This window comes from Moschus berezovskii, chromosome 4 (assembly GCF_049115385.1).
Source record: "Moschus berezovskii isolate FMDL1 chromosome 4, NW_MosBer_1.0, whole genome shotgun sequence".
Taxonomy (NCBI): Eukaryota; Metazoa; Chordata; class Mammalia; order Artiodactyla; family Moschidae; genus Moschus; species Moschus berezovskii.
In genome coordinates, this window is record NC_142463.1 from 115,935,078 (window position 1) to 115,947,488 (window position 12,411).

At 40.2% G+C, this 12,411-nt stretch overlaps 1 protein-coding gene across 1 annotated transcript in view; it reads right to left on the reverse strand.

Moving 5' to 3' along the window:
- Nucleotides 1-10,805: 10,805 nt before the first annotated feature.
- The window catches only part of CD48 (CD48 molecule), a 32,855-nt gene continuing 31,249 nt past the window's right edge, over nucleotides 10,806-12,411 (reverse strand). The window contains exon 4 of the mRNA XM_055403054.2: nucleotides 10,806-11,168. Coding sequence (XP_055259029.2) covers nucleotides 11,089-11,168 — 80 coding nt within the window. The 3' untranslated portion in view covers nucleotides 10,806-11,088. The remainder of the gene's footprint in view (nucleotides 11,169-12,411) is intronic.

The following is a 12,411-nucleotide window of genomic DNA, read 5'->3' on the forward strand; positions in this document are numbered from 1 at the left end:
AGAGCTGACTCATTTGAAAAGACCCTGATGCTGGAAAAGATTGATGGCAGGAGGAGAAGGGGACGACAGAGGATGAGATGGTTGGATGGCATCACTGACTCGATGGACATGGGTTTGGATGGACTCCAGGAGTTGGTGATGGACAGGGAGACTGGTGTGCTGTGTTTCCTGGGGTCGCAAAGAGTTGGACACGACTGAGCAACTGAACTGAACTGAATGGCACTCTTTTTCTGCTTTTTGATGGTTGAATGGCATCACCGACCCAATGGACATGAGTTTGAGCAAGCTCCAGAGACAATGAAGGACAAGGAAGCCTGGTGTGCTGCAGTTCATGGGGTTGCAAAGAGTCGAATACGACTTAGCAGCTGAACAACAATGGCACTCTTTTTCTACTTTTTGAACAAGTATTCCCAAATTTTCATTTTTCACTGAGCCCCACATATGTGTACCTGGTACTGCCTCAGAGATGGGAGAGGCAGAGAAGAGTTGCTGCCGGGGCACCTAAGCTGTCTCAGGTGGGATTTGCTCTAAGTTTTAAGTAACTAGAATCAGTAGAAATATGATGCCTGGAGAGGTGTGCCTGTTTCTTAGCAGCCCAGGAACATGCTGATTTATAATATAAAATGGCTTCTCTTTCTTTTTACTATTTCCCCCAGAATTGCTCTTTTCTTCCATTCATGTATATGTATGCATGCATGCCTCTGTGTGTGTGTGTGTGTGTGTGTGTGTGTCTTTCTCCCAACAAAACTTCCTCCTCTGCCAAAATAATGGAAGGAAAAGGAGCTGATCAGAGGTGAGTTTGGGATAGGTGTGCAAGCTGGGAAAGAGAGGGGTGTCTTAGGGAGCCCAGGCCATCTTCTTGTAACAAACAAACACAAACTTTCTTACCATGCATGTCCAACGCAGATCAGACAGCCAACTTCCAAACAATTGCTTGGACCCAGGTTCATTGCATTATGTGGTTCCACTTCTGAGTCCCTCACTTCTTGGTTACATCAATTCTACATACTTTCTATTGGCTAAAACCAGGCACATGGCCCCAGTTAGGTGAAAAGGGAGCTTGGAAAATGTTTTTCTATTGATTGATGTATTAGTCAGTGTTCTCCAGAGAAATGGAACCAATAACATCCCATATACACACACAAATACATACACATGCACACACATATACAGAGATTTTTTATGAGGAATTGGCTCATTCAATTATGGAGGTTTGCAAGTCTCAAGACCTGAATCAGCAAGCTGGAGACCCAGGAGAGCTGATAGTGTCAGGAAAAACCAAATATCCTAGCTTGAAGACAGTCAGGAGGAGTTCTAAACTTGTGGGAGGATAAGCCTTTTTGTTCTTTTTTTGTCCTGTTTTTTTTTAATTTGTTTAATTTTTAATTGGGGGATAATTACTTCAAATATTGTGTTGGTTTCTGTCATGCCACAACATGAATCAGCCATAGGTATACATATATCCCCTCTGTCTTGGATCTCCCTCCCATCTCTCATCCCATCCACTTCTCTGGTGCTGCCGCTGCTGGGTCGCTTCAGTCGTGTCCAACTCTGTGCGACCCCATAGACGGCAGCCCACCAGATTCTGCCATCCCTGGGATTCTCTAGGCAAGAACACTGGAGCGGGTTGCCATTTCCTCCTCCAATGCATGAAAGTGAAAAGTGAAAGTGAAGTCGCTCAGTTGTGTTCGACTAGTAGCGACCCCATGGACTGTAGCCCACCAGGCTCCTCTGTCCATGGGATTTTCTAGGCAAGAGTACTGGAGTGGCTTGCCATTGCCTTCTCTGATCCACTTCTCTAGGTCACCACAAAGCACTGGATTTGGGCTCCTTGCATCATACAGCAAATTCCCACTGGCTCTCTATTTTACATATGGTAATATATATGTTTCAATGCTCTCACAAATAATCCTACCCTCTCCTTTCCTCACTGTGTCCAAAAGTATGTTCTTTGTGTCTCTTTTGCTGTCCTGCAAATAGGATCATCAGTATCATATTTTGGGATTCCATATATATTCATTAATGTATGGTAATTGTTTTTCTCTTTCTGACTTCATCTGTATAATAGGCTCTAAGTGCATCCACTTTATTAGAAATGACTCAAATGTGTTCCTTTTTATAGCTGAGTAATATTCCATTGTTTATATGTACCACATTTTCTTTATCTGTTCATTTGTTGATGGACATCTAGGTTGTTTCTGTGTACTAGCTATTTAAATAGTGCTTCAATGAACACTGGGATACATGTTTGTTTGTTTGTTTAACTATGATTTCCATCAGATATATGCCCAGTAGTGGGACTGTTGAGTCATATGATAGTTTTATTCCTAGTTTTCTAAGGAATCTCCATACTGTTCTCCATAGTGGCTGTATCAATTTGCATTTACTCCAACAATGCAAGAGGGTTCCATTTTCTCCACACCCTCTCCAGCATTTATTGTTTGTAGATTTTTGAGAATGGCAATTCTGACTGGTGTGAGGTGATACCTCATTGTAGTTTTGATTTTCTTTTTGTTTTTCAGTTGCTAAGTCATGTCTGAATCTTTGTGACCCCATGGACTGCAGCACACCAGCCTCCCCTATCCTTCACTATCTCCTGGAGTTTGCCCAAACTCATGCCCACTGAGTCAGTGATGCCATCTAACCACCTCATCCTCTGCCACCCTCTTCTCCTTTTGCCTTCACTCTTTTCCAGCATCAGAGTCTTTTTCAATGATCTGAAGTCGGATCTCTACATCAGGCAACCATAGTATTGGAATTTCAGCAGTCCTTCGAATGAATATTCAGGGTTGATTTCCTTTAGAATTGACTGGTTTGATCTCCTTGCTGTCAGAGGGGCTCTTAAGAGTATTCTCAAGCACCTCAATTCAAAGGCATTAATTCTTCAGCACTCAGCCTTCTTTATGGTCCAAATCTCACATCCATACATGACTACTGGAAGACCTTAGCTTTGACTATGCAAACTTTTGTTGGCAAGGTGATGTCTTTGCTTTTTAAAATGCTGTCTAGGTCTGTCATAGCTTTCCTTTCAAGGAGCAAGCATCTTTTAATTTCATGGATGCAGTCACTATCCACAGTGATTTTGGAGCCCAAGAAAATAAAATCTGTCAGTTTTCCCCCTTTTCCCTTCAATTTTCCATAAAGTGATGGGACCAGATGCCATGATCTTAGTTTTTTGAATGTCGAGTTTTAAGCCAGCTTTGAATTTCTCTAATAATGTGTGATTTTGAGCATATTTTCAGTCATCTGTATGTTTTCTTTAGAGAAATGTCTGTTTAGGTCTTCTGCCTACTTTTTGATTGAGCTGTTTGTTTTTCTGGTATTGAGCAGAATGAGCTGCTTGTATATTTTAGAAACTAATCCTTTGTCAGTTGTTTAATTTGTTATTATTTTCTCCCATTCTGAGGGTTGTCTTTTTGCCTTGTTTATAGTTTTCTTCACTGTGCAAAAGTTTTTAAGTTTAATTAGGTTACATTTGTTTATTTTTTATTTTATTTACATTACTCTAGGAGGTGTAGTTTTTCCGGTGGTCATGTATGGATGTGAGAGTTGTACTGTGAAGAAAGCTGAGCACCAAAAAATTGATGCTTTTGAACTGTGGTGTTGGAGAAGACTCTTGAGAGTCCCTTGGACTGCAAGGAGATCCCACCAGTCCATCCTAAAGGAGACCAGTCCTGGGTCTTCATTGGAAGGACTGAGGCTGAGACTGAAACTCCACATCATGAGAAGAGTTGACTATTGGAAAAGATCCTGATGCTGGGTGGGATTGGGAGCAGGAGGAGAAGGGGACGACAGAGGATGAGATGGCTGGATGGCATCACTGACTCGATGCGCATGAGTGTGAGTGAACTCCGGAGTTGGTGATGGACAGGGAGGCCTGGCGTGCTGTGGTTCATGGGGTCACAAAGAGTTGGACGTGAATGAGCGACTAAACTGACTGAGGAGGTGGGTCATAGAGGATCTTGCTGTAGTTTGTGTCAAATAGTGTTCTGCTTATGTTTTCCTCTAAGAGTTTTATAGTTTCTGGTCTTTTACATATTTAATCCATTTTGAGTTCACTTTTGTGTATGGTGTTAGGAATTGTTCTAATTTTATTCTTTTACACGTAGCTGACCAGTTTTCCTAGCACCACTTATTGAAGAGACTGTCTTTTCTCCATTTTATTAATATGTTTTTGCCTCATATGTCAAAGATAAGGTGCTCATAGGTGCATGTATTTATCTCCAGATTTTCTATCTTGTTCCATTGATTTATATTTCTGTTTTTGTGCCAGTACCATACTGTCTCGATGACTGTAGCTTTATATCTTTGTCTGAAGTCAGGAGGGTTGATTCCTCTAGCTCCATTCTTCTTTCTCAAGATTGCTTTGGTGTCTTTTGTGTTTCCATGCAAGTTGTGAAATTAATTGTTTTAGTTCTGTGAAAAATACCATTGGTAGTTTGATAGGGATTGTCTTGAATCTATACCATTTTTAGTTTGGTAGGGATTATCTTGAATCTGTAGATTGCTTTGGCTGGTATTTTCACTTTCACAATATTGATTCTTCCAATCCAAGAACATGGTATATCTCTCTATCTGTTTGTGTCATCTTTGACTTCTTTCATCAGTGTCTTATTGTTTTCTGCATACAGGTCTTTTGTCTCTTTAGACAAATTTATTCCTAAGTATTTTATTATTTTTGTTGCAATGGTGAATGGGATTGTTTATTTAATTTTTCTTTTTGATTTTTCATTGTTATTGTGTAGGAATGCAAGAGATTTCTGTGTATTAATTTTATACCCTGCAACTTTACTGTATTCATTGATTAGCTCTAGTAATTTTCTGGTGTCATCTTTAGGGTTTTATATGTATAGTATCATGTCATCTGCAAACAGTGAGAGTTTAATTTTTCTTTTCCAATCTCGATTTCTTTTCCTTTTCTGATTGCTATGGCTAGGATTTCTAAAACTCTGTTGAATAATAGTGGTCATAGTGGGTACCTTGTCTTGTTCCAGATTTTAGATGAAATGCTTTCAGTTTTTCACCATTGAGAATAATGTTTGCTGTAGGTTTGTCATATATGGCCTTTATTCTGTTGAGGTATGCTCCTTCTGTGCCTGCTTCTGGAGAATGTTTATTTTAAATGATTGTTGAAATTTGTCAAAAGCTTTCTCTGTATCTATTGAGATTATCATATGGTTTTTATCTTTCAATTTGTTAATGTGGCATATCACATTGATTGATTTCCATATATTGAAGAATCTTTGCATCCCTGGGATAAAGTTGACTTGATTATGATATGCAATTCTTTTTATGTAGTGTTGGATTCTGATTTCAAAAATTTTGTTGGGGATTTTTGCATCTATGTTCACCAGTGATATTGTTCTGTAATTTTCTATTCTTGTGGCATCTTTGGTTTTGGTATCAGGGTGATGGCGGCCTCCTAGAATGGATTTGGGAGTTTTCCTTCCTCTGCAATTTTCCTGAAGAGTTTGAGCATGAAACCTGTTAGGTCTTCTCTAAACTTTTGGTAGAATTTGCCTGAAACCATCTGGCCCTGGGCTTTTGTTTTTTGAAACTTTTTATTATAGTTTCAATTTCCATGTTTGTGATTGTTCTGTTCATATTTTCTATTTCTTCCTGGTTCAGGTTTTGAAAGTTACACTTTTGTAAGAATCTGTCCATTTCTGCCAGTTTGTCCATTTTATTAGCATATAGTTGCTTATAAGAGTCTTATGATATTTTATCTTTTGAATTTCTGTGTTGTTCATTGTAACTTCTCCTTTTTCATTTCTAGTCTTATTGATTTGAGTCTTACCCATTTTTTCTTGGTAAGTCTAGCTAATGGTTTGTCAATTTCGTTCATCTTTTCAAAGAACCATCTTCTAGTTTTATTTATCTTTGTTATTTTCTTTTTTACTTCTTTTTCACTTATTTAAGCTCTGATCTTCATGATTTATTTCTTCTACTGACCTTGGGTTATTTTTCATCTTCTTTTACTAGTTGCTTTAGGTGTGAAGTTAGGTTCTTTAGTTGTTGTTTCTCTTGTTTCTTGAGGCAGGCTTGTATTGCTGTTAACTTCCCTCTTAGCCTTGCTTTTATTCATCCCACAGGTTTTCAGTTGTCATGTTTTCATTGTCATTTGTTTCTAGGCATATTTTTATTTCCTTTTTTATTTCTTCAGTGATCTGTTGGTTATTCAGAATTGTATTGTTTAGGCTCCATGTGTTTGTGTTTTTTACAGTTTTTTTCTTTTCCTGTTCAGTTCAGTTCAGTTCAGTCACTCAGTCATGTCTGACTCTTTGCGACCCCATGAATCACAGCATGCCAGGCCTCCCTGTCCATCACCAACTTCTGGAGTTCACCAAAACCCATGTGCATAGAGTTGGTGATGCCATCCAGCCATCTTATTCTCTGTCGTCCCCTTCTCCTCCCACCCCCAATCACCACCAGCATCAGAATCTTTTCCAGTGAGTCAACTCTTCGCATGAGGTGGCCAAAGTATTGGAGTTTCAGCTTTAGCATCAGTCCTTCCAATGAAAACCCAGGACTGATCTCCTTTAGAATGGACTGGTTGGATCTCCTTGCAGTCCAAGGGACTCTCAAGAGTCTTCTCCAGCACCACAGTTCAAAAGCATCAATTCTTCGGCAATTGGTATCTAATCTTAAAAATACCATGTGGTCAGAAATGATGCTTGAAATGATTTCAGTTTTCTAAAATTTACCGAGATGTGATAAATCCTGGAGAATGTTCCATGTGCACTTGAGAAAGAAAGGAAATCTATCATTTTGGGGTTAAATGCCCTGTAGATATCTACCAGGTCTAACTGGTTCAATGTATCATTTAAAGCCTGTGCTTAATAATTTTCTGTCTGGCTGATCTGTCCATTGGTGTGAGTGGGGTGTTAAAGTTCCCTACTATTATTGTGCTACTATCAATTTCCATTTTAATAGTTGTTAGCATTTGCCTTATGTATTGAGGTGCTCCTGTTTTGGGTGCATATATATTTATAATTGTTGTATCTTCTTCTTGGATTGATCCCTTGATCATTTTGTAGTGTTCTCTGTTGCCTCTTGTGTTAGTCTTTATTTTAAAGTCTATTTTATCTGATGTGAGTAGTCCTCCTGTTTCCTTTTGATTTCCATTTGCACTGAATATCTTTTTCCCACCCCTCACTTCCAGTTTTTATGTGTCCCTAGGTCTGAGGTGGATCTCTTATTGACAGTATATATAGTTCAGTTCAGTTAAGTTCAGTCACTCAGTTGTGTCCAACTCTTTGAGACTCCATGGAATGAAGCACGCCAGGCTTCCCTGTCTTTCACCAACTCCCAGAGTTTACTCAAACTCATGTCCATTGAGTTGGTAATGCCATCCAACCATCTCATCCTCTGTCATCCCCTTCTCCTCCTGCCTTCAATCTTTCCCAGCATCAGGTTCTTTTCCAGTGACTCAGTTCTTCATATCAGGTGGCCAAAGTATTGGAGTTTCAGCTTCAGCATTAGTTCTTCCAATGAATATTCAGGACTGAGTTCCATTTGGATTGACTGGTTGGATCTCCTTGCAGTCCAAGGGACTCTCAAGAGTCTTCTCCAATACCACAGTTCAAAAGCATCGATTTTCAGTACTCAGCTTTCTTTATGGTCCAACTCTCATAACCGTACACGACTACTGGAAAAACCATAGCTTATAGTTTTTATTTTTTCCTTTCATCACTTTAAGTATATCCTGCTACTCTCTTCTGGACTACAGAGTTTCTGTGGAAAAATCAGCTATTGGCCTTATGGGGATCCCCTTGTATGTTATTTGTTGCTTTTCACTTGCTGCTTTTAGTATTTGCTCTTTGTGTTTAATTTTTGTTCATTTGATTAATATGTGCTTGGCATATTTCTCCTTGGGTTTATCCTGTGTGGGATTCTCTGGTCTTCCTGGACTTGGGTGGCTATTTCCTTTCCCATTTTAGGGAAGTTTTTGACTATAATCTTCTCAAATATTTTCTCATACCTTTTCTTTTTGTCCTCTTCTTCTGGGACCCCTATGATTCAAATATTGGGCCACTTAATGTTGTCCCAGAGGTCTCTGAAACTGTCCTCATTTCTTTTTATTCTTTTTACTTCATACTGCTCTGTTTCAGTTATTTTTGCTATTCTATCTTCCAGCTCACTTCTTGTTCTGCTGCTTCTCTTATTCTGCTGTTGCTTCCCGCTAATGGTTTACATCTCAGTTATTGTGTTCATTGCTGATTGTCTGTTCTTTAAATCTTCTGGGTCCTTGGTAAACATTTCTTGTATCTTCTCAATCTGTGCCTCCAACCTGTTTATCTGTGTCTCTATTTTACTTCCAAGATTTTAGGTCATCTTTACTATCACTATTCTGGATTTATTTTCATGTAGACTGCTTATTTCTTCTTCATTTGTTTGGTCTGTGGTTTTTACCATGTTCCTTCAGCTGCTGAATGCTTCTATGTCATTTCATTTTGCTTGATTTACTGTATTTGGGAGTCTCCTGGCTACAGGTTGGAAGTTGTAATTCCTTTTAATTGTGGTGTCGTCCCCCGTGGTTTTAGCTGTGATTCCTGGGCTTGGTCCAGTGCCTAATGAAGTTTTCCTGATAGGGGGACTTGTGTCTGTGTTCTGTTGGATGGAGCTGGATCTTGTCTCTCTGAAAGGTAGTGCTGTGTCAAGTAGTATGTTTCGGGGTGTCTATGAGCTTGGTATGTTTTGGGGCAGCCTTTCTGCAAATGGGCAAATTTGTGTCCCTACTTTGCTAAAGATTTGGCATGAGGCATCTGGAACTAGAGCTTGCAGGCCTTTGAGTGGGGCTTGGTCTTAGATTTTATACAGAGACCTTTGAGAGGGTCCTCACCTATTAATATTCCGTGGTATCAGGAGTTCTCTGGTGGTCCAAAGTCCTAAACTTGGGTATCCAACCTCTGGGGTTCAGACCCAACACCTTACTGTAGCACCAAGATTTCACAGGCCACACAGCTCAGAAAACAAAATCCCAAGACTAATGGTGAAACAGCAGTCAACAGCCAAGAACACCCAAAGAGGCACACACTCACAAAGAGAAGAGAGAAGAAAGAGAAAATGAAGGAAGTCAAAAAACAAGAGAGCAATCAAGCCAATAATCAAGCTCCTAAGTGAAAATGAATACCAAAAATTAGACTCTGAAAAATACAAAATCAAAAACATGGGAAAAATTGCAGTGCAATTAAGCAGTACTAAGGAGTAGAAATAGGAAAAAATAAAATGAATTTATTTAAAAATAAGGTGTTTTTTAAAAGGAAAAACTAAGTTATACAAAATAAAAATTAAAGGAGTAATAAAGAACATTAATAGAACAGTATTAAAAAGGGGGGAGGGAAAATATATAGAATGGTAGTGATAAGAATGTCCATGTGATTCCTCTGCTTTCCTGCTCCAGTTGATCTGCCTACTGAGAAAGCCTTCCAGTATTTCTAGGAACATCTGTGGACCTGTTGTGGGCAGTGTGGGGTTAGTTCAGACTAGATCTTGCCTTGCTCTAGCTTGTATTTGCTCTAAAATTCAATGTGTGTGCATGCACGCTAAGTTGCTTCAGTTGTGTCTGACTCTTTGCAACCCTATGTACCATAGTCTGCCAGGCTCTTCTGTCCATGGGATTCTCCAGGCAAGAATATTGGAATGGGTTGCCTTGCCCTCTATAGAGAAAGAGCAAATGGGCCAAGATGGCATGGTCAGGCTTTCTTGTCCCATATTCTGTAAACAATGATTATATAACAGCTGAGATCAATACAAGCTAGGCAAGATCTGAGTCTCAACTAACATCTGTGTTGCATCAGTGCCATCAGAGTATCTTCATGGCAGTCAACCCTGGTTCTCTCCCTTAGGTCCAACCCTCAAAACCCGAGCCTCTGCAACCCAGCCCCCACTCTCCACAGCGGTGCTGCTCCGCATGATCTCTGGTGAATTCACTCCGTTTTGCCTTCTGAGTATGTGCTGTTTCGCTGCCCTCTGAGGTTCCATAGCTGATCCCGCCTGTGAGGGGGTTTCCTAGTGTACGGACTTTTCTCCTTCACTACTCACTCCCTGGGGGGTGCAGGTCCCCAACTTGATATCCTTTGTCTCCCTTTTTGTCTTTATCTTTTCCCCTACCTCATTCTGAGGGGACTGGTTTGCCTTTTTGGAAGTCTGGGATCCTCTGCCAGCATCCAGAAGATGTTCTGTAGGAGCTGTTTCACATGCACATGAGTTTTTGAAGTATTTGTTGGGGGGAAGGTGGTCTCCCCATTTTATTCCTCCATCAACTTGAAAGTGTCCCCTGCCTTTTTGTGCTTTTCAAGACTTCAGCTGATAGGGTGAGACCCCCCCCCCCAAACTGGAAAGGACAATCTGCTTTATTAAGCCTATTAATTCAAACGTTAATCTCACCCAGAAACACCCCCAGGGACACCCAGAATAAAGTTTGACTGGGTCCCTCTGTGGCCCAGTCAAATTTACACGCAAAATTAACCATCAAAGTCCAGGAAGAAAATAAAAGTGTTTGATGAACACACGGTATTGTCTCTGCCACAGAAGTGATAAGGGGAGGGAGAGGTAAGGTTGGTTTGGTGTAAAGAGGAAGTGATCTGTGGTAGAACAGTTTGTTGAAAGGAAAAATTATCTTTTAGTGACCCTATCAGCTCCAGGCCCATGAAGAACCACAGAGGAGGCAAACAAAGAGCAAAAATTCCTGTTGTTATGTTGGTGGTGGGCCTGGGAGATCTTGCCATCCTGTAATGAAAGACTATGGTGAGAGAGCTTAGTCGATTTGAGGGGTTTTTTGGGTCCTAGGATTCAACAATCAATTTTGACAATTATATCATTGTTTATTGAAACAAGAAAACATTGCAGAATACATTCTTCCCATTTTTGGTGGGAAAGCACGTATGTATATGTATGCTAGAAAAACAATTAGAAAATATAAAATAAAATATTACTGTGATTATAAAAAATTTATTTGAACGTTCTTTTAGACATCTCAGTCCTTTCCCCCATTCCATAGAGCCAGAGCTTCTGTCCTGGTTAATAGCCAATTGCCAATGAGGGCAAGATCTTGCATTCTTGAAGTTTCATTCTAGTTAGCTCTTCTCAGGTCCATAGGAGATTGAGAAGAGTGGTTACCATGATCACTAGCCAAGTTGCCATCCAAGCTACTCCAGAGGAGGAGGCTGAAAGAGTAAGAAAATGCGAGACATTTAGGTGTCCTGATTAATTTGTTGAGAAGGGGAAGGGGTGCTGGACACTGGCATGGGAGCTTCTATAGCAAGGGAATGTGTTTCCTCTCTGAATCCAGACACAGTGTGCCCTGCACATCCTTTTTCCCAGATGAGCAAGAACTCAATCTCCCAGATGTAAAGTATAAAGAACACAGAAATCCTTTAAATATTACTGGCTTAGCTGAGTCCTGTACATGAAGATTATCTTGGCATGCCTGTGGGCCTAGAAAAGAATCATTCTCCTACACTGGACAGCAGTTAAATAGGGCAGACTTTCAAGTGCAGTAATTCATATGATACTGTATGCTAAGTTTAAGGGAGAAAGGATTGTCTGTTTATCCACCCTACCAACCATCAGTACCAACTTGCTGGGGAAGGAAAAAAAGAAAGGGAAATTAAGAGATAGAGAATTGTAGGGCAGGGGAGAGGAGGAGAGGAAGAGTGATAAATTATGGAAGGGGAATTAAGGATGCTTTTCTAGGATAATTTAGGTAGCTGAAAAGTAACAAGATGGGCTTAGACCTTCAAAAAAGAGATGTATAATTGCTTCCATCCTCTCTGTGGATGGGCAGTCACTTTCATTCTATAAAGAACAAGGACTGTGTCTCTTCCTTTTTCTGGATCTCAGGATACGGTGTTGATATAAAGGTGATTTTAGAACCACCCAGCTAACTGGTGGTCTCATGGTCAGACACCAAAGTCTTATATTGGGTCTTCAGTGGTGGAAAAGCAGGGTGTGTCATGAAAGACTAGGAGAGACATGACCAGTTGGTTGGGAAGAGCACAGAAGAACTTATAGTTTCTATTGTTTATGTATGGGAGCAGAGGTAAAGATATCAGCACAGGTGAGCAGAGTAGACTGGGTCCAGGAAGACCATGAAAGAGCCATGTCCCCAGGAGTCACGATCCCTGATGACTAGGCATGAAAAGGATCTTAGATAAATGTTGGCACCACAGGTATGAGTTATTATGGAGAGATTTATACACCAGGGCTTGGGGATATGATTTCAGGGGTGTGGAGAGTACAGGGCCTAAAATGCTGAAGAGAGTGATTCAAATTTATCAAGTGGCCCCCCAAATCCCTAGCGTCTCTAGAATTAAAAGGACTTGGTGGGTCTAATTTAACTACCACTCATTGAAGGCTTCTTAGATACTGTGCTAGGTAGTTACCTATATTGTCTAATTTAATTCTCAT